We start from the raw sequence: 27,448 nt of genomic DNA, 5'->3' as shown, positions 1-27,448 counted from the left end.
GATTCTTTGTTCTTATAGAACTGTTAGAATAGAAAAAAAATGACATTGAGAAGGAAAATGTCAAGAAGCATTGTTCTTGTTTAGAAAAATCAGTTAACTATATTTCTCATTACAAGACATGACGCAAACTTACAGTGAATCTAACAGTGAGGAGTAAAGTCCCTGGTTGAGTGACAGGGGAAAGGATTGTTGTGTGAGAGAAATCTGGTCTGGATATAAAAAATGCTGGACATATCAATATTTCCATTTCAATCTACAAAATGAATCATTGTTGCTCAAGCTTCCATTCAAATTGTAATGACTTCAAGCAATAAAGGAAGGTATTTGTATATTCGAAAAGTCCATAGGCCAACCAACAACAGTGATCTAATTGACTATGCCCAGATCAAGCTGAGTCAAAGTCCCTCTTGTTTTAGTCATACTACCCAAGCATCTAGGCAGCTGTGTTGCTTTTCACTACCTAGTACGCCAGAAGAGGGTGCATGTCAGCTTCTGTGTCAGTAAATACCTTCCACAGATTTGAAATTACAAAATGCCATACGTGGTCCAATTAGCATACCTGTTTGAATTACTTTTTACATTCACATTTCAGTCATTGAGCAGACAATGAATTACAGGTACAGTATACAAGTACACAAATCAGTAGTACCATGTACAACCTACTCAATTAATATGAGCAAAATTAACAAACTAATAAAGCCAATGGCAGAAGATTAAAAAGGCCTGTAATAAAAACTGCACGCAAACCGTACACACGAGTTGAAATAGGTAAGGGCGGGGGAGGGGGTGCTGAAGTTATCTGAAAGTGGGCAGGGACTCTGAGGTCCTAGTTTCAACGGGAAGCTGATTCCACCACTGGGGTGCAAGGACAGAGAGGAGTTCTTGGTTTACAAACGCCACAATCAAGGGTTTATTGCAGGGACCACCAGCAGCAGAGTCCCTTGACATCTTACACAAAGCTTCAACTTTTTACGGGGGTCAGGTAAAGAAAACGGTCCACTGCAAAGTCCAATGCATCTATGAAGTTAAGGAAAGAAATAAGCAAAAACCTTTTCTAATTGTCCTGAGTATCATTCAAAGGCTCCAGACATCTCTACATCCACTAGAGGGTTGGAATAGACTACACAGTGCACAGGAGTCTCATTCGCAAAATGCTAGGTTCTTTTATGAGAGATCCTGGAGAGGTGAGAACCAGATGGGGAGACTGAAAACGCTGAGCTGCTGGCTTTCATTATCCATCATCATCAAGGCAGGGTGAAATTGAAAACAGGCTCCTGAAAGAACGATATTCCAGACCCCTCAATGGATGAAAGGAGGCAAACATCCAATTAAACGGCTAAAAAACTGATTTCTTTATAAAATTCCAGCATAAAATACAAGGGTAAGAGGAAGGAACGGAAAAGATGACAGGAAATACCGAAGTGATACCGGATGGCGGACATGCCAACCATATTGTCAGGGAAAAAAACACTTTCTAGCTTTTAACTGAACACTGAAGGCATCTGCCATGTTATCCTTACAGCGTAGTTGGTCACTGGCTGTACCCCTAATGTTGACCCGTTTGGCCGTGTGATCATGACTCCGCCCTGACCACCAGAAGGGATGAATTATACTGACATTCCCTGCTTCAACTACAGCCCGTCCTTTGAAGTGTTTGTGTTATAATGAGAAATACATACTTCTCCAAGTGTGTGGTCAAACATTATCGCCCTGGTTAAAAGTGCCAATGCTAGAATGATTAGAACACAAAGCGAAAAAAAAAGTAGCACATAGTGAGTTACTAGATACCGTCGTCTGTTCCAGTGACACTCATCAAAACATCTTATTGCATCCATCAAAGCAGTCACCTTTCCAAAACAGCAACCCATCCTGAAGTGAACCTCAACCCTTTCCCCAGGTATAAGGATTTCTATAAAAATATGAAATGTCATCTGTGTAAAAGTTTTTAATATAGAGGCGTAAAAATGATTTGAATGTACCAGATGGACATTTCAACAAAAAATTGTGGTATTCTTATTTCAGAGTAATGTACTCTCTGTTTACAATTTTTCACACAGGCAAAACACTTTGAACTACTGGACATCTGGCTTCTCTCCTTTCCAGCCATGTGCCGCCACATGCATTCCACCAAAACTGGTGCAGCCAAGGAAAATGGCAGCTTAAAGCACCTGGTCTTCCAATCAAGCACTTTTTAGGTAAGTCTTCACCAAGTTGAAAAGTCTGTACACAATAAGGATTTCCATAACCGAGAGGCATTATGAAGCCCTGTAGCCATACTGCAGCCACTCTGCCTCAGGAACTACCTGTAGAATGTATCAACCATTTATGCGGACCACAACCAAATATTGGAAGCCCAGGAGGTTTGTGGACCCATCTATACGCCCCTGTTGAAGATCAGTGCGTTCTCTAAACAAAGTTCCTACCTGATGAGAGACTCCAGGATGAGAGGGGAGGCCCCCTTCTGGAACTCCAGCTCTTTATAATGAAGGGCCTTTGCATATGCACGGCATTTGGCAGCCCTCTCTCCCAGCAGGACAATGCCATTGTCGTCTCTCAGAGGTAGGGGCCCCTGAAAAGACAGGGAGAGAAAGACTGAACACTGTGGCACAGCTCCAACACAGGGTTTTCCAATTGCAGGGGAGCAGACCTTTATTTCAGCCGACCACATCAATCTAATTTTGCTAATAAGGTGCTGCTGATCCAAGCATGAACCCACCTTGTCACTGTGCTCCATGAACTCAGCCAGGTTCAGCAGGGTCTGGGTGACCTCGGCGATGTCCTGGGAGGTGAGGGCCAGTTCAATGCTGCGGATCAACTCATCCTGCTGGTCCTCACTCAGCTCCGACCAGCAGGACAGAAAGGCTGCGTTGAACAGGTCCCTGAAAACGGATGGAATGTCAACAACAGGAACTTAACATGTTCAGCTTAGGTGTGTCTCGTGCTTTATAGCCAATTTAGGCTTAAATCGACGACAGCCATTAAATCACATTTGGTTTAAAGGATTAAGTTCCGTAGTTGATCGGAGTTGTACGTTTAATTCCTATTATTTTTCACCTCAAAATATCTTCTAGTTGGTTTCTTTTAGTTATACCATTTCCAAATGTTCACACAATGCTGCTGAGGTGAACATTTCCAAATGGTCTCCTCTGTACAATGTTAACAAAACATTATATAGGGAATGGGCTTCTGAAACAAAAAACTGCCTATAGATGCCACATCAAGGTGTACCAAGGCTATGGCAGAAAAGCAAAACATGACTGGGTCTAAAGACGGGAAAAGAAGGGTCTTTTGGTTCACACTAAACTGCAACTAGACACTTATGGGGACCTCAGCAGGGAAGAAAAAAAACTAGTGCCTGGAGTTCCTATGTGCTGGAACGTGAAAGGATGGATGGCGAGAGGGGATGAAAGGGGGGAACTGTACCTGGCCAGGGGAATGTAGGTCTGGGCCAGCGACCAGCACGAACGGAGGGCAGGGGAGGAAGACTCCTTCAGGAGGACCACGCTCAGGCGCCTCAGCCACTCCAGCCAGTCGTCCTTGGAAACCTTCCGAGCAGCACCCCAGGCCTGAAGCCAGCACAAGAATGAACCCTCTTTAATACACTTCACATGCCATTAATTGAGTCAGGGAAAACGGAAGAAATCTCCATTAGCAAATCTGACAGGTCAGTATCTGGCATCGTTTGGAATGATTACGCACAAATTGTTGGGCATTGGCATCTTATTTAAAGGGAAATGTTATGATTGTTGGATGAAAAAGGAGCATGCTGTCCAAGGAAAACGCAATAACATACCCTCAAAAACTTTTAAAGAAATCTCAATTATCAGCCCTGATCATAAAGTGATTAAAAAAACCCTAGGCTCTCAGACCTTGACAAGATTCTGAAGTATGGCCTTGCGAGACTACTAAAACCCTAGCCACTTCCTGCTCGAGGATACACCTTTCTTTTAATACTGGCAACGGAAACCATACCAGTCCAGTCCGGGAAGTGAAGTGTTTTCCCTACTGACCTTCTGCAGGGCCGTGGTGCTGACGTGGAGCTTCTTCATTGGCCCTGCCTCCACCGGGCCACTACCGACATCGCCCTGGTTACTGCGCAGCTGGCGATGCTGGAAGATTAGAGGGTCCTCTTCCTCCTCAGCCAAAGTGTACCCCTGAGATAAACATGGTTTCCACAATGACATACACACACACAAACACTGAGGCCACACACACAGCAAGGCTTCTAAACATGTGTTGGTCCACACAAGTCGCATTTCCTTCCTGATGGGAAACACTGTCAATAAGCGGATGCCTTGATTAATCCTCTTCTATTACACTGTCTGCACGCCATTCTAATTGCTCAAATGTGCTTTTCATGTTCCTCACAGACTTGCTTTTCTCAACACATTTCATTGCACATGCTGACCATGTGAGAGAGCTGCCCTTAAGACTACGGTATGATAGGCTCATTATTTTAGGGGCTCTCCGTACGTTCCTTCACTATTAGGTACATATTAAAAAGATTAAACTTAGCATGAAAAACGGTGTCTGTTTCATACGGGTTGAGCGAGGGCCAAGTGTTGGGAGGAGACCAAAAAAGAAAAACTGACCTTAACGATACGACAGATGAGCACATCATAACGCTGGTGATTTATCCTGTGCCTCAGCATGACTTTATTCACCATGGGGATGAAGATCTGGTACTAGAACAGGAAAAAAATGAGAAAAAGAAAGATATTGTGGAGAGAGAGAGAGAGAGAAACAGAGAGTGAGAGCGTAAATTATAGTGTAGGATACATGGTTTATGCATTCTGTCTGTTCAGTCCCCTCTGGTGGTAACAACAGGGCAGGAATGCCATCACTGCTTCACCTTGGTTGTCCCCAGTTAGTTGTTTTGATCTAAAGCTCCTGCGTTTAGTCGGAGCCACATCCCCTCCAAGTAGTCTGGATGGATTTATATGGTTTGGGTGGGTCTGAAGGGGGTGACCTCATTCACTCTCGTAAACAGAAACAGTAAAGCTACCAAGTGCCTCTGTGGCACCGTGTGATGACATAACTGAGACCACAGGAAGTAGTAAAAACATAGCTACAGGAGTTAGTGATTCAAGGGAAACTTATGGTCCTGCCAAACCAATCCAAAAATACATCCTAAGTCATACAATGTCTGATCAAAGCCATCAAAAAAGCTACCTTGTTTGACTATAACACTGTGCAGATAGCCTAGTGGTTATGGTGGAAAATCTGTTGATGTGCCCATTAGCATGGCACTTAACGCTAATTGTTCCTTTATGTTGCTGCTAAACGTGTCTGCCAAATGACTGAAATGTTATTCTACATCGCAATTCCTGGGTTAAATCAATGTCAAAAGGGTATAGGCCCGTCAATGCATCAGTGTCAGACAATGTATAGGGCTATACTGAAACTCCGACACTGCCACCCTGAGGGTTTCTGTCAGGGTGAATAAAATCTACAGTTGCAAACATCCAACGGATTTTCAACTGGACTAATTCATGTAGGTTCTCCCAATTGCACTCCGGTTGTTTCTGTTGAAATGAAATAGTTTTTTTTGGCATGAGTGAAAAGACCCCAGAGACGCAGAGACCCCAGAGACGCAGAGGCAGCAGAGACCCATAACAGGGGCCAGCCTGCACCACCCCACTTCTCATCTCCCACTCTGGAGGAAATGGAGTGGGCTCTCACTGTTAGCCTGACTGTACTCCTCAACGTCCACCAATATGTAGTACAAGGCAAACGGCATATAACTGCTGATAATAGGTTGGGTGCGTACGTTGACTATCTGGATTATGTCACGTTGGGGCTTTTGTGCGGAACCAGGGAGAGCATGTGTTGTTTAATTGTAGTAGATAATGTGGTCATAAATGGGTATCAAACCCTTGGCTACAGACGTTCCTACTGACTTTGGTACGGTCAATACAGAATAACAAGAGACTGTTTTCTTTGCATTTCTGTAGTGCTCTGGCATCTGTAATAGTGAAGGGAAGACACCAAACGTCTGTCAACATGTTTGAGAGCTTGGTAGCTGCAAAAGCTCTTTTCATTGAATAGGCTGGGGTCAACGTACTGTGCTTAATCCCCAACTAAGACAGAGGATCCTCCAATACTGCTTTATTGACCTAAAACTCACTATCATATAAGAACTACAGTTCCTCCTGCATAGGTCTCACAAATGGATAGTTATAAGGGCCCTGGAGGTAAGGTCACTACTGGGCAGGTACCTTCTTCCCCAGCTGGAAGACAAGTGAGGACAAGGTGTCCATCGCGGTGCTACGTAGCTCTGGGGTGTTGTCCAGGGCGCGTACAATGGGGTGGATGATGCGTGACGCATAGTCAGTGAAATCCAGTGACTCTGTCAGCCTGTCAAGAGTCTCCAAGGCAACCCTGAGGGATGAGGGAAACAGCAGATGGTAAACAGCACAGCAAGCAGCATCTCGCTCTAAATGTTATCACAATCTAAATGGGGGATCAGGTCAACCCCTTTAATATAATATGACCAACTGGGAGGAAGACATGGGAGTGAATACACTGAATCAATGAGCAAAAAAAAACAACAACTTTCAGGACATGTATAACCATGTGTGTGGGAGGCTGGTGTTTGACTGACTTGCGGGCTTGTAATGGCACATCTGGGGCATCAAACAGCTTGACAATGGGAGGCAGCAACAGATGGAGGTAATCGTCCAGGTTAGCTCCAAACAGCTGAATGGCATTGAGGAGCTGAAGACACAGCATTATACCAAATTAAAACAAGGCACTCGGAAAAAGAAGGGCACCTGCATTCCTGATGGCTCACCAGGAGAAGCTGAGTCCTGAACGCCTCAGGACTCCTCATTACACTGGTGTGATGGAAAAAAATGGAGCAGGACATAAGGTATGAAGAAAGTTGTTTCTCATCTGCAAATTAGATTCGAGGTTCTTGGTTCATTGCGGAATACTGCGGTCTTTCCAAAACACGATCAATCCTAAATCCTTCATTAGGGCATTCTAGTTCCAACAACACTCCTTGAACTAAGGAGGTGTATGTTGCTGTATTATTTTCCTTAATGATAAGGGGGCAGTGTGTATGTCAGGTAGACATGACATACAGTGGGAAGAACAAGTATTTGATACACTGCCGATTTTGCAGGCTTTACCACTTACAAAGCAAGTAGAAGTCTGCAATTTTTATCATAGGTACTCTTCAACTGTGAGTGACGGAATCTAAAACAAAAATCCGGAAAATCCCATTGTATGATTTTTAAGTAATTCATTTGCATTTTTATACAATTTTTGTTTTAGATTCCATCACTCACAGTTGAAGTGTACCTATGATAAAAATGAGACCTCTACATGCTTTGTAAGTAGGAAAACCTGCAAAATCGGCAGTGTATCAAATACTTGTTCTCCCCACTGTATATGCTACTCCACTGAAAGACCGCCCATTTCTAAACAGCTTCGGCGAGACTACAGGAAGTTGGGGGCTTGACTGAACTACTCCGGTGAATGATGGACTTGTGTTTTCTTTTCTCGACTTGGACTAGGAAGGTAACCCGATCCTTAGGTATCTGCTGTGACCCTGTGTATGGAGATTACCAGAGTTAGGATCAAAAGGAGTGAATTTATTTCTTACAAGAAAAAGGGTGCTAAAACTTGGGTTCTGTAGACCATAATAACTGCAGACTTAAAGGAACCATTTGTAAGATTTCAACCATACAAAAGAAAAATACTAATTATTAACAGTACTGGTGAAACATGTCATTTCCAATGGAGTACTTCACTAATATTTTTTATTGTTGGCAAATTCATGCTCCTTTGAGTCTTCCCATTGATATTCTCTTGTTTATTTTCATCCAGTCTGTGTCAGCTAACTGCTAGTCCAAAGAAATTGGGATAAGGCTCTGGTGAAAATTAATACTGATATAGGCATCTTTTCTGAGCAATGGAGCAACACACGTGTTGTCCTGAAAGGCCAGTTGTGGGCCATATTACTCCTCAACATGTAAGTAAAATGTCCAAGTTGCACGGGGGACTTTCATTTTGAAGGTGGAAATATAATTTCACTTTTGTGGATAACTCTTATTGTGCCTAGCTTCCTATAGGTGCTACCCATATATCGCCATCCTATGACAAAAAGTATTCTCTAGCCTGGTTACATAGTTATAACATTGGCAGGTTAGTTAGATTATTTCAATCACTTTTTTTTCTAATCACTGCCCTTCTATGCACTCTTGGTCTTAACCTGATGACTTTACCTTAATGGTGACACTGCGACCTGTGCTCATGTCATGCATGAAGACTCGCAGCATATGAGGGATGAGCTGGGGTAGGTAAAGCTTGAACTCCCCACCCAGGGCCACCACGATCTGCTCGATCAGCAGGATGATAGTGTTCTGCATGGGGTTGTTGGGGGTCCAGTACTCCTATGGGATCGTAATAATAAAACATTGTTACATGGAATGACTGTGATATGTACTGGATTTACCTCCCGCAGTTGATTTCTTGGATTTTAACTTGCTCTGGTATTTTTAACAAAATGATGAAATGTGTCAAACATATAAGACGTTATTTTTGCACAATTTCTGTGTGAACGGAAGATCCCTCTCAGTTTGTCAGCCTTAAGTCAAGGGAAATGTCGCTGTATTCAAAACATTTTCCAAAACAACGAATAGACCTGACATCACAGAAGTACAAGTCCCTGTATTTGGGGGACTAATAATGTATCCAGCTTTTTAAGAGTTTAAGGGTACGGCCAAAACGCTAGTGTCCAAGCACTACCTCATCATTTATTTAGAGAGATATGAGAGTATAGGCTCACACGGTCAGTGGGGTTAATATCCAAAGGTGATTCCTCTATTCAAGTCCCGAATCCTGTCAATCAATTCAACATCTGTTGTCAAAATGACTCAACCACCACACTTTTGAAAAAAACAGGGCTTAAGATTTGTCGCAGCCACAGATGATTGGAAGATAATGGGGGAAAAAAATGTGTCATGCAATACAGTACAAATGCCAATAGCCTTCAGCAATGAAAGCTCATTGAGGGACTTTGTGAGTGGCCGGTGTTTCAACCCCCTCTTTCCTGCTCTGACTGGAACTAGCCTACGTTAGATTTGCTATTCCAACAGCACATGATGTGATTTCACCTCCTGAATGGCTATTCCAGCCCCTCATCTGGACGCATGAGGTAGACGGTGACTACAATGAATAGAGCCCTTTGTTTTACTAACATCTATTAACTCCAGATAAAATGTGCGAAAAACCCAGGTTCCCGGAGAAGTTACTCACTGCTGGTTCAGAATGTTATTGAAACTGCGTGACTAATGGACATTGGATATTTTGTTCTTTACTATAGGAGTATGTGCTGCTAGACAGTTTACTGTCTACTGAAGCAGGGCCAACATTTTTAACAGTTCCTTTCAGACTAGGACTGTACACATCATGTGACAGAGGTCTTTTTCTTTGCACTATTGACATTTTTAGTTAAACGGAGAGAATGACACTGGAGTGGAGCAGTTTAAAATCTATATTTATTCATACAGTAGAATATAAATACTGTTCAAAAACTAAAATACATTGGGGGCCAGGGTAGGTGGTAACACTAAAATACATTGGGGGCCAGGGTAGGTGGTAACACTAAAATACATTGGGGGCCAGGGTAGGTGGTAACACTAAAATACATTGGGGGCCAGGGTAGGTGGTAACACTAAAATACATTGGGGGCCAGGGTAGGTGGTAACACTAAAATACATTGGGGGCCAGGGTAGGTGGTAACAGTCCAAGCTCCACGCAGAGAACAGGATCCAATTAATCCAGGTGTTCCCTTCTAACTTTGTCTCACTCATCCCCACTATTTAAACTCTGTAAAGCTTTGAGTAAAAAAATACAATAAAACACAAATTGTATGAGTAAGTTATATTTTTTTCTGTGACCAACTCATTTTAATGGAGCAAGTTTAGTTCCAGGCTTAGTTCCATAAACAAAGTCATGCTTAAGCCACGTTTCCCCTTCCACATTAGGGAGAACGAGGAAAATGGACAAAGGAAGGTACACATGCAAGAGTTTGCAGCTGTTTCTGGGACAGTGGGCCCGAACGAGAAAAGGAAAGAAAAGCGACCTTGTTGTTAAAGAAGCAACTCACTCTAATGAGGGTGAAGATGTCATCCATGTAGGGGCGGATGTGGATCTTGACAAAGCACACGACCATCCCCATCTGCTGGAAGAGAAACTGAACGGAAGAGGAGAAAAGAACAGGCGGAATCAAAACACGCTCATTACTCACCAGACCGGGTATTTTGAGGACCAGTGCATTAGTCATGGTCACCTCCCCTCACTATTCCAGACCCCAAACAACGAGTGGATGTAACAAAATGAGGTGGATGCAAAAGTTAAAAAAGCAAATAAAAACACTAAGGTTCTAACTGTCAAAATGTAACAGTGGTGTTCATAAAATCACCTTAAAATGCATTTACTTTGTTCAGGTCATTTAAAAAACATCCACCATTTCACTAAGAATGCCCCAAGACCTGCCGATAAGCACCAAAATGTTTGCTTTGTTTAACGTTAGCCTTTTGTAGCTACCTCTCGGATGCTGGTATCGCACACCCGGATGACATTGAGGAAGGTGGGCATGACCTGGGGCAGGAACTGGACACACTTGAGGCCCAGCGACTTAAAGATGAAGGTGACTGCTTGCACCACCATGGTGTGGTGGTTAGAGAGGGAGGGGTCACGAAGGATACGCATCAGGGTCACGATGGCCACTGCTGGGTAGAACTCGTCCAGTGGGAGGTTACCCATGTTCACTAGCATTTCGCTGGTGCTATAGTCAGCTGCCAGGGAGAAGGGAGGAGAGAGAAAACATGTATCACACGGAAAATAATGACCAATAGTCAGAAATCAACAAACAAAACATATACATATTCATTGCAAATAAAACAATACAAAACCTGTCAACAGCAGTATTGATGCTTTTGCGATTGTACGCTAATTAGCCTACCAGCAATATACTGCAGCGAATGTGACCATAGGATGAAACCTTTTTCATTTAGGCAGTGTTGCCAGATGGGTAGGTTTCCCCTAAAAGTGGGCTATAGGGCGGGTCGATTTACAGATAGAGTTGTATAGAAGACATAGCGTTTGTGCAGATTTCACAGTTCACTATCAATGATCTGGCAACCTTGCATACAGGAGCTTACTGGTCCTGACGTCACGGAGATGAGTAACGTTGGGAAAACAAGTGGATCTTAGCGCCTAAACCACACCCAATCCGCGTAACATTTGTTAACGTTTCAGATGACGTCTAGCAGAATCACAGATTATTTTCAATAGACAGACAAAGTTGTCTGGTGAAAAGGGTATGTAGGCTACTTTCCCCGTCAACATTTTATATGCAATACACAGTGTAAAACATTTAAGTCACTAACAATATAAATATATGAATGTGAAGATGCTGGATGAGCACCAGCAGTATAGCCAAATAGCCTACAGCTGAAGGCTGTCGAGAGAAGGGGATAAATGGTGTGGCGTTAAGGCAAGGATGGAGGAAAAAACAACACAACAAGGCTGTAATATATAGGCCTACAGCTGTGATGCGTTTTTAATGCAAGTCAAATGAACAAGAACTTAGTACAACAACAAAAATAGACAACAACAAGAAACCAGCCGAGCCTAGTTCAGGAGGCCCGCAATAGAAAGTGTTGATCGGGTCTGTGAAAGGCTGTGTCTTTAACTGGGTCTTTACGCCACAGAGCTGACCATTTGCCAGGCGTTAGTATAGCATATTGACATTATATAATATTGTCATGCGTTAACATCACGTCAAGTTTGAATATTTCGTTTGACACCATTAACCATAGTGTTAAACTGAGTAATATTTCATATTAAGTTTACCTCACCCACAAATAGTAACTATGACTTTTGCTACTGGCCGTTTTAAAAGCTTATTAGCCAGAAAAAAGTAGCTGGACGCCATAATGCATTGTGTTAAACTTTGTAACGTTTCTTTTTTTTTTTTTTTGCCTTATTAGCCATTCGTGAATGACATTGATACAGTAACTACTGTATCAATATAGGTGACGATAACAGACTTTTGTCATGTGAAAAGACAAGAGAATCGTGTAGGCAGCGAAGTGTTTGTCGATCCTGAACAAATCCCTAATATCCATCAGAACTGTTTTATTTTAGGCTTCCTATTACGTAGCTACATAGGGTTATGGCCATCAAAGTTTTTGTCTGTACTAAACATCAGGCATCATGCGTGTAGAGTGTTACGGGAGTCGAACACGGGACCAAACTCACTCATTCAGTATGAGACAGTCGCTCTTCTAGACCGGCTCCGCTTATGTGGTCCAGCAATAATATTGACTGTGATTAATTCTAAAGCTGGATGAGTGATTTCATATTTTTATGTGATTCCTAGATCTCCTAATAAACACTGTTCAGATGGCTCAATGGCAAAATGCTTTCGAGGGCCCAAACATAATGAAGAGGGAATGATATGCACTGTATGCTAAAAGCATTGTGGATTCAATGTGTTTGGGGGCTAAGGAAAATATCCAAGTAGAAACTATAGGCTGGATGCACTTAAATCCAATAAAATGTCCACTAGTCATAGACAGGCAGAGGAGAACAAAAAAAACACATTAGGGTCAAATCCTACATAGGTAAAAAAAAAGATCAAATGTGTAACTTGTGAATATGTAAAGAATGTATTAATTGCGTGTTGTTTGGTTGCTACTGTATTAGGGAGGACATCGTGTGCATTAGCTGCTCAATTGGTCATGGACGACAGGGCAGGGCAAACACTAAAATAGTTAGTTTCCAAGAGGCCAGGTATTATATAAAGTATATCACAGAAGGGCGTTCGGTAGAGCGCTGGGCAGCAGGGGTTGGGGTACTACACTGGAGTAATTTTCAGCCAGGAAAAACCCTGACACAGTAATGTTTTCAGAAGCTTAATCAGCATGACCCTAACGCTTACAGTAGAAGGCAGCCTCCAGGCTATAAGACGGCTCAAGAAGTCTGTCAAATGAAAGAGTATCAATGGCAACGATAATAAAACACCTCCCTTCACCCTATCCATTCTGTATTGACAATGTGCACACACACTAAACTGTACTCACACACACGTTCATACATAACATTTGAAGTCCCAGGAGGAAGACAGCTGGGGGGTAAATAGGGGGGAGATAATTCGATTCACCTGGTTTTCACTAACGACAGAATTGTCTCTAACCTACTTAAGCAACCTCAGGCTACGAACTCTGCCTCTTTGGAGTAGCTACAGGGAGAGAACTCACGATGCACAGCCCAGATGTTAATGCAACTATTACTTCTCAAGTCTCTCTTCCTGAAGTTAAACACAGGACGGTACAGCCTAGTAACGCCTGTTGTTTGATGCCGGTGCTTTGATCCGATGGGTTTGTTTCGTGTTTGCATTAAATACATTCTTAAGATAGGTGGGGGGGGGGGGGGGGGGAACACTCCCCCTAAAACACATAATGGAAAAACTCATTTATTCCTCTGATTTCAACTGTCCTGCTTCATTTTTAGTGATGTGTACCATTTATCCCATCACAACACATATACTGACACTACACACACACTTAACTTGCCATGAATCTACATGCGATACCCCATAACGACAAAGCAAATTTACTGGACATGAAAAAAATGAAATCTCATATACATTGAGATTTTGCTATGACATTCCAAACTAACCTCAGATGTATCCTGTGTCCTTTGATCAGCCTTAGTTCTAGAACTAAGTTCTAGAAGCATAGATTCCTCTTTGAATCTATATAACATTGACCTGAAGCACACAGCCAAGAGCATTTTGGAGTGGCTTTGGGACAAGTCTGAGCATGTCCTTGAGTGGCCCAGACAAAGGCCGGACTTGAACCCCATTAAATATCTGTGGGGAGACCTGAAGACTGCAGTTCACTGAAAGGATGTGCAAGGAAGAATGTGAGAAACTGACCAAACCCCATGTGCAAAGCTGGTAGATGCATACCCAAAAAGACAACGCTGCCAAAAAAGCTTCTACGTACATAAGATATTCTGACTTTTAATTTTAAAATAATTTGGCAAATGTTTGAAAAAACATTCTGTAGAATTGTGTGTAGAAAGCCAAGTCATTGATAGTATATTCTTCTTATTATTTCATTCAATGCACATAAATAGGCATTATTTTGGAAAATAATCTGCAAGAAAGCAATTCAGTCAACATTTGTTATTAATAATATTAGTAATATGTAGAATTTTTGCATTGTACAGTAATATCTGGGATAACGTATTTGCAGCAACAGTGGATTGGAATCCTGTGTTTCATAGGATTTATTCACAGAGAAATTATTTTTGCCACATTCAGAAGCAGATTCTATTGGACAACAGAAACCGGACAGGACCATCTCCTCCTCAAGCGCACCGACTGGTGCAAGCAAAAACCCTTGGAAATGTCTTGATTGCAAAAATGTCCATTATAAAACATTACTTCACCTCAATGGATTTGTGAGGATTGATTTGAAGGCAAAGTGCTGCTACTGCTATTCACCTAGCTTCCACATTGAGAATAATAAATAATATACATTGCCAATTAAATTAAGCATGTGACAAATACAACATAAAAATAAGACTGCTATCAATGTCTTTGGGAGTAGTCTTTAATCATCACTCACATTCACAATTATAAAACAATACCTCTATTTTCCATAAAATGGGTCAATTTTACCACAGTGATCTTATAGATTAAACAAACATAGAACATAGTTCTGTTATTAGCTTTATCTATATAATAAACTAATTATTCCAAACAGGAATACTATTAACGGTAGAAGAGTAATACAGCTGCTTCAGTAATCTCTTTCGATGCACTCCATTCTACATTGGACCCATAGCCACTCCAGTCAAATCCCGGGAAGTCACCACACTGACGAGGGGCCTGCTCAGGGAAGTGTCCACTACCACCGATGCAGTAATGTTCAGCGTCACAGCGATTGCTCAATGTTGGTTTGACCCCAGAGCAGATAGCCATGGCGGCACCTTCATTATTTACTGGCCTGAAAGTAACAAAGCCAGGCTCAAACTGTTTTCTTGGAAGCGGTCCATAAAATAGTCTGGTAGTTTCTTTGTCCCCAAAGTCGTACACGATTGGAATGGAAGGTCCAGTGTTGCCACATACCCCGACATTATTTCTCACTGGGTAGACTTTAAAGAGCTGATACAGATTTCCCCCATGAACGGTGAGGAAGCGTCTTTCAGTGTGGTAGCGGAGGATGGCAGCTATGTTCCAGTGATCCATAGGGGTGTGGTTGGGGACATGCCACACCGACATGTCTTCTGCTACAATGTCATAATACCCGGGATTCTTGTAGTCGTCTGAAGTGGCGCCCTCTGCTCTACCAAAAGTGGCCATGTTGGCCCAGTTCCCATCTCCGTCCGGCACGTTGGGGTTGCTGCCTTGCTGGCTGGACCAACGATCACCCAGTGTGCATTTCCCATACATGTTGTTCTCATGCACGCTGGCTACAAGTGTCCAGCCGCCACCAGCAGTGGTCATGTCACAGAAGGTCTGGTAGACAGTCCCACTGGCTGTGGACAGGTAGTATATTCCATCTTCATGTTGTTCAAATCTGTCCCTTATTTCCTTACAGCTTCTGGCAGTGTAACTGGCTCTGTTTCTTAGCCTCTCTAAACGGTTTGTGACAACTGCTCTATCCTCGTTTTCATTTATTGAGTTGAGAAACTGAGGAAGTTGCACCATCAGTAGATGCATCATAAGGAGAACACAATATTTCATGTCTTTTGTGTGGAGTTCTCAGGTAACGGTCAGTTCAGCATCTGTGTCAAAGGAAATTTGCTTGCCAACCCTTGTAAATGCTTATTTATAGTCCTCTAGAATGTTTGGTCATCTATGACTAACAGTGCAAAGATCAGTTCAATGTCTAAATAGGCTTAATATTTCATCAAGTTGACAATATGGTTGCAGAACTTCAGAAATTTCCCAATATCTACAGGTTTCCCCACATATCCCAGTTGAGCGTTTGAACAGGCAGAAAAACAGGCATCCACCTACCAGGATTCCTGGAATATCCTGGAATTGTATAAATGTTGCAATACTTAGTTATCAACAAACACAGAATTTTTATCAGTACTGAACATCCGAAATTAAGAGGGGTCATGAATTGGGTCCAAAGAGGTCTGTAGCACCTAGGCAATAACCTGCTATTACTGGAGCAGGGTTATAGACAAGTTATCAACCCCTGACATGCCATTACCTTCCAGTGCTGAAGCAGTACATGCAAGACCCCCAGTTCAAAGCAGCAACCAGCTTCCATAAACTGTAGCTGCTCCAGACAGTGACCCTGGCTGTAACCATATCCTCTAACGGCTAAACTGCTAAAGCTATTACTATTCACAAAGCCTAAAGTTCTGTGTGGCAGGAACCTAGGCAGCATTTCTGACAGGTGTACGTTCCGGATTTCAGCCAGGGAAAATGGAAAAAGGAGAGCCTGTGACAAAACATCCGCTTTGGGACTTTGACAAGACAAAACTGCACTGCTCAGAAAAATGAAGGGCAACACTAAAATCACATCAGGTCTCGATGAACGAAATATATTAAAGATCAAAATCTTTAGTGTACATTGTGTAATTCGTTGAGAACAAAATGATGTAACAACGGTCAATGGAAACCAAAATCACCAACCGCTTGAGGGCTGGAATCAAACTCACACCGGATATCAAAGGAAACAACGGAAATCACAGGGTGTTCCAACTTGATAATGTTACTCAACAGTGTGCATGTCCCCCAGGTGCCTGTATGCAGGAGAGACCTACTCCAAGACCTGGATCAGGGCATCAGTGAGCTCCTGGTCTGTGGCGCTACTTGGCGGGGTTGGATGCACCAATACATAACGTCCCGGAGATTCTCAAGTGGATTCAGGTCTGGGAAACGTGAGGGCCAGGCAATGGCATCAGTGCCTTCATCATCCAGGAACTGTCTACGCACTCTGGCCACATGAGGCTGGGCATTGCCCTGCACCAGGAGGAACCCAGGGCCCACCCCACCAGCGTAAGTTCTGACGATGGGTCTGAGGATTTAATCCCGGTACATAACAGCAGTCAGGGTACCGCTGGCTAGCACATTGAGGTCTGAGGTCCCTCCAAGGATATGCCATCACTGACCCACCGCCAAACCGGTCATGCTAGATGATGCTGCAGACAGTATAACGTTCACCGCGGCATCTCCAGACTCATTCACTTCTGTCATGTGCTCAACCTGCACTCATGAAAAGAACGGCACGCCAACGGTGGACCATTCCTAAACGGACAGATTGATATCGCTGAAGTTTAATTGACTTGGTGTTATACTGTGATGATTACAAGTTCCCTTAATTATTTGAGAAGTGTACTTATTAAATTTCTCCTCCACACTCACCAGATCTCAACAATACCAAAATGTTTCCTTCTTTTGAGCACCAAAAGGCCTCATGGAAGATTTGTACTGTACTACTAGCATAAATATAAGCAAAATGACAGGTAGACATCTGTAGTTGTTTTAAGTTGATGTTTCAAATGATCTTTTTCTTCAAAATTGCCTGAGATCATCCCCATTTAAACTTTCTTGCCAGTCCGTCTATCAATTTGCACTCACTTGTAATCTCCTTATATTCACAATCGCAGTACCGTCCTTCCCACCCTAAACCACCCTGGACTAGTTAATACTATTCTGGACTTGTTTGGTTAGGTGAGACGAGTCGTGTTACCAATTAGAGACAGGTTTCTACACAATTCCATACAAAACAGGTGTTACACATAGCTCCTAATGCACTTTTTCTTTGCGGTTTTTCCAGTAAATTGACTGAGGTATAATGTTAAACATTAAAAGGTTCTATATAAATGAAAAGGTTCTATATAAATGAATATAGGCAAAACGTAGTGCCATATATGCAGCTTCCAGTGATGATGAAGTCAATTAGTGGACATATGCAGGGATATTTGGCAATAAGAACTAGCACAGTTGATAACTGAAATAGCAAATAGCTTTTCTCTAGTTTAGTATTTTGTTCAGTTTTAAACATTGTACAATTTACTTTCCAAGCCAGAGGACATGGAGAATAGTTATTCTTGTGTAGCAAAGTGTAAATGGTATTATGTTGTGAATAACTGTACAATTTCATAAAATGCCTGTTTAGTGTTTGGTGAATATTATGTCTTATAAGCCCATGCAGACTAGGTACCAACTGAACCAATAAAATTAATAAATCACGTAATGGTTATTCTGAGAGGAAAAACTTCACTGTAGCCACAAACACAAAAGCCACTTTGTGTATGTGTACGGTACATTAATACATCCAAAATGTTTCCACTGCTAATACAATCTGTGTAGAGTCAACCACATGGCGTGTGTGTGTGTGCGTGCGCGTTGGTGTCAATGAAAGGTCTTAAGTGGCAGGCACTCACCAGAGTCCTGGCTGGACTTTGACTCGGAGAGGCTGACGGCAGATGCGTCTCGAGACTGATCAATCATACCAATGTTCACCTTGTGCTTGTAGGGGTCCAGGGCTCCTAGCAACCCCAGCACGCGGATAGCCTAGCAGATGAGCACCAGAATTAGCATGATCAGGACACAATACTGACCTTGACCGAAATAACACGTGACAGTACAACGAGATGCAGGGTGCAGAAGAAACGTTTGCAGGGGTGAGGTTTGGAAAAGTCAACCCCAACAAAAACAGCTGTGCATCACTGTTCACAAGGAAAGTCATTGAAAGGTGTTTTTCCTAGCATTAACAGTTAGAAGTCCCCTTTTGCCTCCTGAACACCCTAATTAATTAATGGGGGCACGGATTCCCATGTTTGAATGACCAATTAACGATGTGACCCCGTATGGCAGGATCCAGGTGGGGTGACTGAGGGGAACGATGTGACCCCGTATGGCAGGATCCAGGTGGGGTGACTGAGGGGAACGATGTGACCCCGTATGGCAGGATCCAGGTGGGGTGACTGAGGGGAACGATGTGACCCCGTATGGCAGGATCCAGGTGGGGTGACTGAGGGGAACGATGTGACCCCGTATGGCAGGATCCAGGTGGGGTGCCTGAGGGGAACGATGTGACCCCGTATGGCAGGATCCAGGTGGGGTGACTGAGGGGAACGATGTGACCCCGTATGGCAGGATCCAGGTGGGGTGACTGAGGGGAACGATGTGACCCCGTATGGCAGGATCCAGGTGGGGTGCCTGAGGGGAACGATGTGACCCCGTATGGCAGGATCCAGGTGGGGTGACTGAGGGGAACGATGTGACCCCGTATGGCAGGATCCAGGTGGGGTGCCTGAGGGGAACGATGTGACCCCGTATGGCAGGATCCAGGTGGGGTGCCTGAGGGGAACGATGTGACCCCGTATGGCAGGATCCAGGTGGGGTGACTGAGGGGAACGATGTGACCCCGTATGGCAGGATGCAGGTGGGGTGACTGAGGGGAACGATGTGACCCCGTATGGCAGGATCCAGGTGGGGTGCCTGAGGGGAACGATGTGACCCCGTATGGCAGGATGCAGGTGGGGTGACTGAGGGGAACGATGTGACCCCGTATGGCAGGATCCAGGTGGGGTGACTGAGGGGAACGATGTGACCCCGTATGGCAGGATCCAGGTGGGGTGCCTGAGGGGAACGATGTGACCCCGTATGGCAGGATGCAGGTGGGGTGACTACAGGCACTACTGAAATAATGTAACCTGTGCTACATACAGTCTCTAAGCTTCGGTGATTCGTTAAGCCCATCGCAATGTTCAATCAAACAACAACTGACTGCCTCGATACCTGTCTATTTGGTTAATATGGTAAGCCACGGTCACATGACTCATTGACTGCGGGACCCATACATTTAGGCGATACAGGAAGGTGTACTTAAACACAGTGATTGGACATTAATGCTGTGAATGTTGACTGCCTCTGGCATCTCAAAGAAATACTTTATGCTTGGACCAAGTGGTCACTGTCCTTTTGTTGAATTAAACATTGCAACTGAGAAATGTTGGTCGGAAATGCCAGAATGGAGAATGAATAGCACCTCTCTCCGGATCCCCTGGTTTTGCTCCGTCTTCAGAAAGTTCAGCAGCACCTCCAGAAGAGAGGGGTACTTGCGGTAGGGCTCCACCACATATCCTGTGCTGGCAACCTGCTGACCCAAAGTCCACAGCGCCACCTGGTGGAAAGGACAATAACAATGTCCTGAACTTTTAAAATATGAATAAAATAATTAGATTTTGATGAGTCATAGAATACACAGAATCCCAAATAATACCACACACTTCTTGATAAAAGTATTATACTGAATATGGTAAATACACTAGTGTTTTATGAAATATTAAACATTTAATAGCATTATATTACTCCATAAGGATGGGAAAAGCTAGGAACTGAGGAAAAAAAAAGATGCCTATTGCAGAACAAGCATGTCCCAAATTTAAATGATTGAAATTGTGCCCTTGGCTCTGAATTAATGCATTTTCTTTGTAGCACTGGTCCTCATAATATAAGTTAGGAGACCCATATCAATTTAGACTCTAGTGCAATTTAGCATAGATTTGGGCAAATACAGCTACTGAAAAAAATAAGAGACCACTGCACCTTTTTGCAGTGGTCTCTTAATTTTAACCCTTATGTTCCTCACTCAAAACCTTCCTTTTCGACTTTTTTGGAAAGGTAAGAAAAAGGTGCAGTGGTCAAATTTTTTCCAGAGCTGTATGAATTCTACTTACTTTTAAAGCACATACCAGTTTTCGTTCTGTGTCACTAAGGATGTGGCACAATTCAAGTATAATATGGGCAAAACATTCTAACAGACATTGTTCACTGAATGAAGATTGATATATTTCTAATAAAAATTTGATCATTCTTATTCTATAGTTGGTTTAGCTTAAACTAACCAATAACAAAGACATGAAGGATTTGATTGTGTAAAAAAATCTAATGGTCAGAGTATCCCAAGAGACCATAATCACAGCTGAAAAGGCTGTTGGATTCATGGCACACATCCACTGGTAGCAAGGAGTAACGTGTCTTAAGAGGAAACATTTGCTTTACTTTGCATTTTGGGAGCTAGCACTTCAGCACATTCCAGCTTTTACACTAACTTGAATTCACAGTGATCAATATACACCAACTATTAACAGCATAATGGGGAAAGCATATGGTCTCATATTCAGAAACAATATGGAAAGCAGCGTAGCCTCATTCATTTAAGTGGAGCGTGAACTGCCGACCTGGAACAAACTGTTCAGTGCAAACTGGTTGAGAATGAATGCCTGAGACCCGCTGCCTGTTTGAGTCGTGTAGAGGAGAGTGGCAGCAAAATACTGAAATGCATGAACGTGCTCCAAAACTAAAACTCATGGCCACACAGCTAAATATATTTTGTGCATAGTCCTTGGAGAATGTACCTGTCGCTTAGCCAGGGAGGACGAGTCCTGGAGCATGTCCATGATGATTGGGAAGAGTTCGTCCATCCATTTCCTCATCTCCAGCCCGCTCACCTAGTGTCGTTGAAAACAATCAATCAGTACTTGCCTCTTCAATTCAGCGACGCCTGCAGTTATATCTGCCAACTCTCTCTCTTATTTAAGACCCTTTTAGACAGCGGAGAATCGTTGAACTTGCAGAACAACCCAATTTATAGGTGGTCCAGCTGTTGAGCACTACATGATGACGGATCACCACGCCAGCTTCCTTTTCTACTGTGATTGGTCAGTAAAGATGGCACTATTTTAGAAATAGAACATATTTCTATCTTCTCAGTCTAGCTTTATCCTTGGACCGTGTTCAAGCACACAAAGATTGCTTTGATCTAAAGCGGTCTAAGCAGATACTAAACAGGTCCCTATGATAATTCACATAGTCCAGTCCTGTCTCCCTCAGAGAAACCTGGTGTCCTGTCTCCTTTGGAGAAACCTGGTGGTCTCTACCTGTCCTGGCACTGCCTCAGCACAATCTGTCATCATCCCTACTCTGGCATCTCCTGCACTCCCTCTGCACTGAAGGGCCAGCCTGCCCCTAACAACTCTGACTTCCACAACCTTCTGGGGAGTCCAGTAGTTCACCTGAGCAGGAAGAGTGAGCAATGAACGGCAAATGATTTCCGCAGAGAAATGTAAGATTGGCCGCTGTCGGCAGACACAGGTGAAGAGTACAGAACACATAGGCACACATGCATGACACCTTTGCTGGGAGGTCAAAGGGTGTAAAAGGACTCCTTACCTGAGCTAGCTCCCCGATGGTGGCCAGGACACTGATGACGACTCCGGGGTTGGGGTCCGGGTCTTTCAGCTTTAGAATTAGGGCCTGAAAAGAATGGGGATATTGGAGCAAAGCAATGTCTAAATTATCCGAATGATTTCAACATTTGTTATAAAAACAAATGGTTAATTTGAAAGTAACAGAATATCCTAATTTAAAGGGACAATGTCTGTGATTACTTAACCACTAAGACACAAAAATCACTCTGATGGCTGGTACCTTTTCTAAGAAATAATAATACATATTCCAAATAACGTGTTACTGAGAGGTAAAAGGATTCAGTGCTGATGACAGTACCTTCAGGATAGGCTCCATGTAGGGCCGTATGAGGCGCGGGGCATTGGACACCAGGTGACCCAGCATGCGGGCGCTCTGCTCCTTGTTCCTGCCCACGCCACTGTGCTCCAGCTCAGTCAGGATCTGGAACAGGCAGAAACACACTGCAGTCAGTCAGACAATATGGGCCGGAAACAGGATAAGACTAGTCCTGAATTTAAAGGCATGCTCAGTGAAGAACCCATTAAAAGAGCTTTGTGGGTCTGGAATAAGTTTGATTTGTGTCCACTAAACCAGCCTTATGTCAGTCAAGCTCCACCAAACATAGACTGAACTTGGCTACCATCTGCTGGTGTCTTATTGAAATGGCAGGTCCACCACCGAAAGCACTACAAATAAATACATTTATTTGGACAGTTCCAAAATATGCATTTTATGTAAATTATGTAAATTACATTTTCATTGTTTAATATGTAGTGTTCCAATATTTGACAAGTCCCAAAAATCGTGTAAATATAAAGTAAAAAACGCAAGTGTCCTTGTCGTTCACCTGGATGAGCATCTTCCGGAGGAAAGGCATGACAAAGGCAGGGTTCATGCTGCTGAGGCGCCCGATGCTGCAGATGGCCAGCTCCCGGATCTCAAACACCTCATCGTTCAGGGCCACAAACAGCGCCTGCAGGTTCTCCGCCTGGGCCAGGTGGCCATCGAAGCGCTCGTCCAGAGAGGCCAGCACGCAGTAGCGGATGTCAGGGTCTACAGGGGGTAGAGACGGAGGTCTGGTCTATGGTGGATATCAGTCATACGTCTGCCTTTGCAAATCAATGTGATCATGACGGCTGCTCGCTTCTGTAACACACTACTACAGAAAACCGCTTCTGAAAATCATTTAAGGGGATAATAAAGCGAGGCACTGTACTCCCACCTGGGTCTGTGATGCCCACCACCAGCAGCTTGCTGAGGACATCAGCCACCACCTGCACGGCCGTCTGGCTGACCACATGGCCGTGGCCGCTGATCAGGTGGATGGAGGGCGTCAGCAGACGGGAGCAGGTGCGCGCCGCCTCCATGCGGATCTCCTTGTGCTCGCTGTTGAGGAAGTGGTCGGCACAGTGGCGCACAAACTGGGTCAGGGAGTGGCCTGGGGTCCGGGGAGAGAGGAGAAAGGCGGGGTCTAATTGAGAAGGTTCATGACCCAATTTGTGCTAGCGTTAGCATAATACCTTGAAGTGTAGCTAATGTTGGCTTTTCCTGAAGACTTCTAGACTTTGTGCTAAAGCTAGTTGTCACTTACTCAAAAAACACCTCTAGAGTCCTTCAGGCTGGACGCAGCCACAAAAATGGTGTCCAAAAGCACATCTGACTCTTAATTAGATGGCCTTCATTATCCAAATCCCTGTATCACTGCACCGAGAATACCTTCGGTCAAATCATTAGCATGGAGCATGCATTTCTTCCAGTAGTGCCTGTGAAGCATCTCACCTTCAAACTCAAAACTACCCAGCGTCCTGAGGGCCAGTGTTATGCTGCCCACATCACTGGCCTCAGGGATATTGGTGAGGCTGGGCGATGCCAGCTGGTATGCCAGGCCCTTGGGCATGCCCGGGTGGCGCAGGGGCTTGTGCATGAGCACCAGGGACAGCATCTTCAGCAGGCCGTCCTGGATGTCCTTCTTCAGCTGGGGGATCTGGCGACTCAGGTCGTAAAGAACCGCCGTCAGTGCCGGGCTGTCATTGGAAAAATGGTGTGATGTTACAGAGAATTAACTTTGGGTGTAAAGATGCAGGCAACATTCAGGAGCGATCATTAGGATTTTGGGAGATGGTCATTAGGATTTTGAATGATTCAGTCAAATTGACAGCTGAGCCTCTCAGAAGGGAGAGGTGGGGGACATTTCAAGTGTCACCAACCTGAGTCCCACAGCCAGCATGGGCTCCAGTAGCTCCTTGATGTCCTGCTGGATGCTGGGGCCCATGGCTCTAGACAACATGCTGATACAAGTGAACACGGTGGCGTCCACCTGCATCGTCTTCTGCCTCCTTCACACGCGCACACACACACACACAGAATTACAATAAATAGCCCATAGCACATTAAAATATTCACTTTCAGACACTATACTGTGTATAAATAAACTATAGTTAACCACTAATCTCAAGGAGACATTGCAGTACTACATAAACGTAACTTAACCAAAGTCACATGGATCATCTATGGATGAAGTGACGTTAGAGTTTACTTGTGAGCAAAGTCCTTGGGGGGCAGCGCAGCCTTGATGATCTCCAGAATCTTAGTGAGGTAGGGCTGGATCTCAGTTCGTACCGCCACCACCAACAGCCCCAGGGCCTGGAAGGCTGCTGTTCGCTCCTTTTCCTTCTTCAGACAGCCCAGCAGGTAGCCCATGGTGTCAGCCAGGTACTGGTCTGGGAAGGGGCAAAGTTCAACTGGTCAAAGTCGAAGAAAAAAGGTAGAATGATGAGAAATCACACACATTCGCACACAGCACTTGACACTAAAGATTGTGCCCTAGCTGAGTCGAGTCATGAGGCACTATGGCTAAAACGGAGTCTAGTGATGAGTCAAGTACGAGTTACTATGTCCACATTCAGGGTCCTGGTGGTAGTCAGGGTCCTTCACCAAAAAAAGGGATGGGATCCATAAATGTAGAAAAGAAATGGCTTGAGGAGATCCTTTCTGACCTGTGAAGGTCTGGGGCTGGAAAGCGGCAAGGCGTGGCAGCAGGTTGAGAATGGTCATCTGGATCAGAGGGTTCTTACTGGTCCTGTACTTCAGCACCCAGCGACACACCTGAGCAGGACACATTCACATAGCGGGAAACATCTGATACAACAAGAAATCTGAAGGCTCCTCAAAGTATATTCTGTGTATGTTTCTTGTAGAACTGGAAAGATGTAGTTCTCCACCACCTGAACACTGAGTAAGCCTTGTATTTGAACCTCTGCTTAGAAGTTAAAAAGAAAATGGCACCTGGTCAAAGCGGGCCTCCATGAGCTCCCGGCAGTAGCGGCTCTCCACTAGGGAGCTCTTGGTGGGCACTGGCGTTGCCCCGAAGCTGAGGAAGCCCTGGGGCGTGCTGTAGCCCAGGAGCCCCAGCAGGGCATTGGACTGTTGCGGCTGCACTGACTGGAAGCTTGTGAAGGGAGTGATGTGACGCGGCTTGGTGCCGAAGCCCATCAGCTCCTTGCAGTACTTGTCATGGACCAGCTGTTGCTGGGTGATCTCCTCCATCTCCTCCCGCATGCGCTGCCAGGGAACAAGACACGAAGAAGACGTCCACACACAGGTAAGCAATACACAGGTCGTGTACAGGCAGTGTCAATTCAGAGTTTGCAGCTCTGAACTAACTGGAAAGGTATGAGCAACATGGCAGAAGCTCCCAAGCCTGACAGAGTGAAGGCATCTCCGCATTGTTGACACCCATGCACTTCTTAGATCAAAGGTTTAACGACTGAGGAAAGGGGCATGAGATGCCCATTTTACTGGGAATGGATGGCACTGGACGATGCACTCTGACCTCTAGTACTAGTGCGCTGTGGTTCGTTGAGGTGTCTCACCTCTCCCTCCATGCTGCTGATGCGGACCAGTTCGTTGAGGATGAGGAGGGCGCCGTGGACCCTATCGTCACGGTTCATACCCTTCTCTTTGGACAAGGTCTCATCGAAGCCTTTCTCAGCCTCCTCAAAGGTTTGCTGTTGTGAAAGAGACGCAGGAAACAGCCAGTGGTTTCATTGAAGTATGTGACACTGTTGAAGGTTGCAACTTAGCGGCTGCAGCATTGTTTGTTCCAACCCCCGAGCTGACAAGTTGAAGAACATTTATGTGCCTTGCTCAAAGGATTTCTGTACTTTGCACTGGATAACACTTTCCACTAAATGACTAACGATGTGACAACAAAGACGAATAATGAAAAGTTGATTGTGAGTGACATTGTGTGTGGTTTTACAAAGTGTTAACAAATGAGATTGTGAGGGACTTACTTTATACCACTGTGGTTTCTGCATCTCCTTGGTCTCCCGTTGGGTGGTGAGAATGAGGCAGGCCCTGAGAGCGGCCACGGCCCCTTCGCGGATTGCCTGTTTCTGGTCCCACACCGCATAAAAGATGTTGTCGAAAAAGGGCTGGACTTGCTGGAAGAAAAATGTTGGCGCGCTGACGGCCAATTCTCTTAGGACAAGAACCTGTAATGTAAGAATAGAGGACATTCCTATTTGTAATCCTCATCTTGTGCTGGTTTACATATGCACTTACATCCACAGCCAGGAAAAGGACCTGCCGTCACATTAACAGTAATAGAAAAAACAAGTCACACTCACCGCAGCGTGGCGCCTACCCTCGTTTCTGTCCGCTCCCAGCCACTCCAGTGCCCTCTTCACCTCAAACTCCACATACTCTGCTGTGAAGGTGTCCCCCGCCATGGAAAGGTGGCCCATGGCCTTTGAGGCCATCTCCATGACAACCGAGTCACTGGAGGGCAGCAGGTTTCGGAGATAGTTGGCAAAGCGGCTGATTCTTGTCGCATTGCCTCCTTCTACACCAATCAGACTCACTGCAGGAGATGGATGAGAGTTCTTTGTCAGCTTCGTTTATGTGTAGACTCCCGGGAAAATGCAACAACGCTGTTTTTAATCACTTTGATACATTCCTAGTGTCTTGGGATTTGTTTTTGTCAATGTTGCAGGCAAATTATCTGACTTACCTATAGCAAGAATCCCTCCTTTTTTCTCATTCACATCAGAGCTGGACACCAGCTCAAAAATGTGATGATTCAGTTCATCGTAGAAAGTGGTTGCTTCATCTTGACTCAACTTAGGGAAGGGCGCACACACCAAACCAGACAAGAGAAATCGAGAGTATGTGTAACTCATGACTGTAACATAA

At 44.3% G+C, this 27,448-nt stretch overlaps 2 protein-coding genes across 4 annotated transcripts in view; both read right to left on the bottom strand.

Annotated features, from left to right (window-relative positions):
- The window catches only part of mtor (mechanistic target of rapamycin kinase), an 84,559-nt gene that overhangs the window by 56,187 nt on the left and 924 nt on the right, over positions 1 to 27,448 (bottom strand). For 2 of the 3 annotated variants that reach the window (XM_010875805.4, XM_010875804.4), the window contains exons 3-28: positions 27,267 to 27,375; positions 26,884 to 27,116; positions 26,548 to 26,748; positions 26,125 to 26,259; positions 25,538 to 25,813; positions 25,249 to 25,357; positions 24,789 to 24,993; positions 24,460 to 24,588; positions 24,032 to 24,276; positions 23,475 to 23,690; positions 23,100 to 23,305; positions 22,571 to 22,693; positions 22,235 to 22,318; positions 21,421 to 21,513; positions 20,049 to 20,183; positions 18,439 to 18,568; positions 10,558 to 10,808; positions 10,118 to 10,204; positions 8,232 to 8,399; positions 6,605 to 6,717; positions 6,219 to 6,381; positions 4,593 to 4,685; positions 4,011 to 4,154; positions 3,424 to 3,566; positions 2,717 to 2,879; positions 2,424 to 2,569 (exon numbers count right to left, since the gene is read on the bottom strand). In XM_010875805.4, coding sequence (XP_010874107.1) covers positions 2,424 to 2,569; positions 2,717 to 2,879; positions 3,424 to 3,566; positions 4,011 to 4,154; positions 4,593 to 4,685; positions 6,219 to 6,381; positions 6,605 to 6,717; positions 8,232 to 8,399; positions 10,118 to 10,204; positions 10,558 to 10,808; positions 18,439 to 18,568; positions 20,049 to 20,183; positions 21,421 to 21,513; positions 22,235 to 22,318; positions 22,571 to 22,693; positions 23,100 to 23,305; positions 23,475 to 23,690; positions 24,032 to 24,276; positions 24,460 to 24,588; positions 24,789 to 24,993; positions 25,249 to 25,357; positions 25,538 to 25,813; positions 26,125 to 26,259; positions 26,548 to 26,748; positions 26,884 to 27,116; positions 27,267 to 27,375 — 4,100 coding nt within the window. The remainder of the gene's footprint in view (positions 1 to 2,423; positions 2,570 to 2,716; positions 2,880 to 3,423; positions 3,567 to 4,010; positions 4,155 to 4,592; positions 4,686 to 6,218; positions 6,382 to 6,604; positions 6,718 to 8,231; positions 8,400 to 10,117; positions 10,205 to 10,557; positions 10,809 to 18,438; positions 18,569 to 20,048; positions 20,184 to 21,420; positions 21,514 to 22,234; positions 22,319 to 22,570; positions 22,694 to 23,099; positions 23,306 to 23,474; positions 23,691 to 24,031; positions 24,277 to 24,459; positions 24,589 to 24,788; positions 24,994 to 25,248; positions 25,358 to 25,537; positions 25,814 to 26,124; positions 26,260 to 26,547; positions 26,749 to 26,883; positions 27,117 to 27,266; positions 27,376 to 27,448) is intronic. The other variant, XM_010875806.4, reaches the window with a different exon arrangement.
- LOC105013923 (intelectin-like) lies at positions 14,299 to 15,840 on the bottom strand. The gene has a single exon (XM_013136452.3). The coding sequence runs from the start codon at positions 15,773 to 15,775 to the stop codon at positions 14,801 to 14,803; it is 975 nt and encodes a 324-aa protein (XP_012991906.1). The 5' UTR covers positions 15,776 to 15,840; the 3' UTR covers positions 14,299 to 14,800.

Source organism: Esox lucius, chromosome 12, assembly GCF_011004845.1.
Source record: "Esox lucius isolate fEsoLuc1 chromosome 12, fEsoLuc1.pri, whole genome shotgun sequence".
Classification (NCBI taxonomy): Eukaryota; Metazoa; Chordata; class Actinopteri; order Esociformes; family Esocidae; genus Esox; species Esox lucius.
The sequence above is the reverse complement of the archived record's forward strand: the minus strand, read 5'-3'. Positions and strand labels throughout refer to the sequence as shown.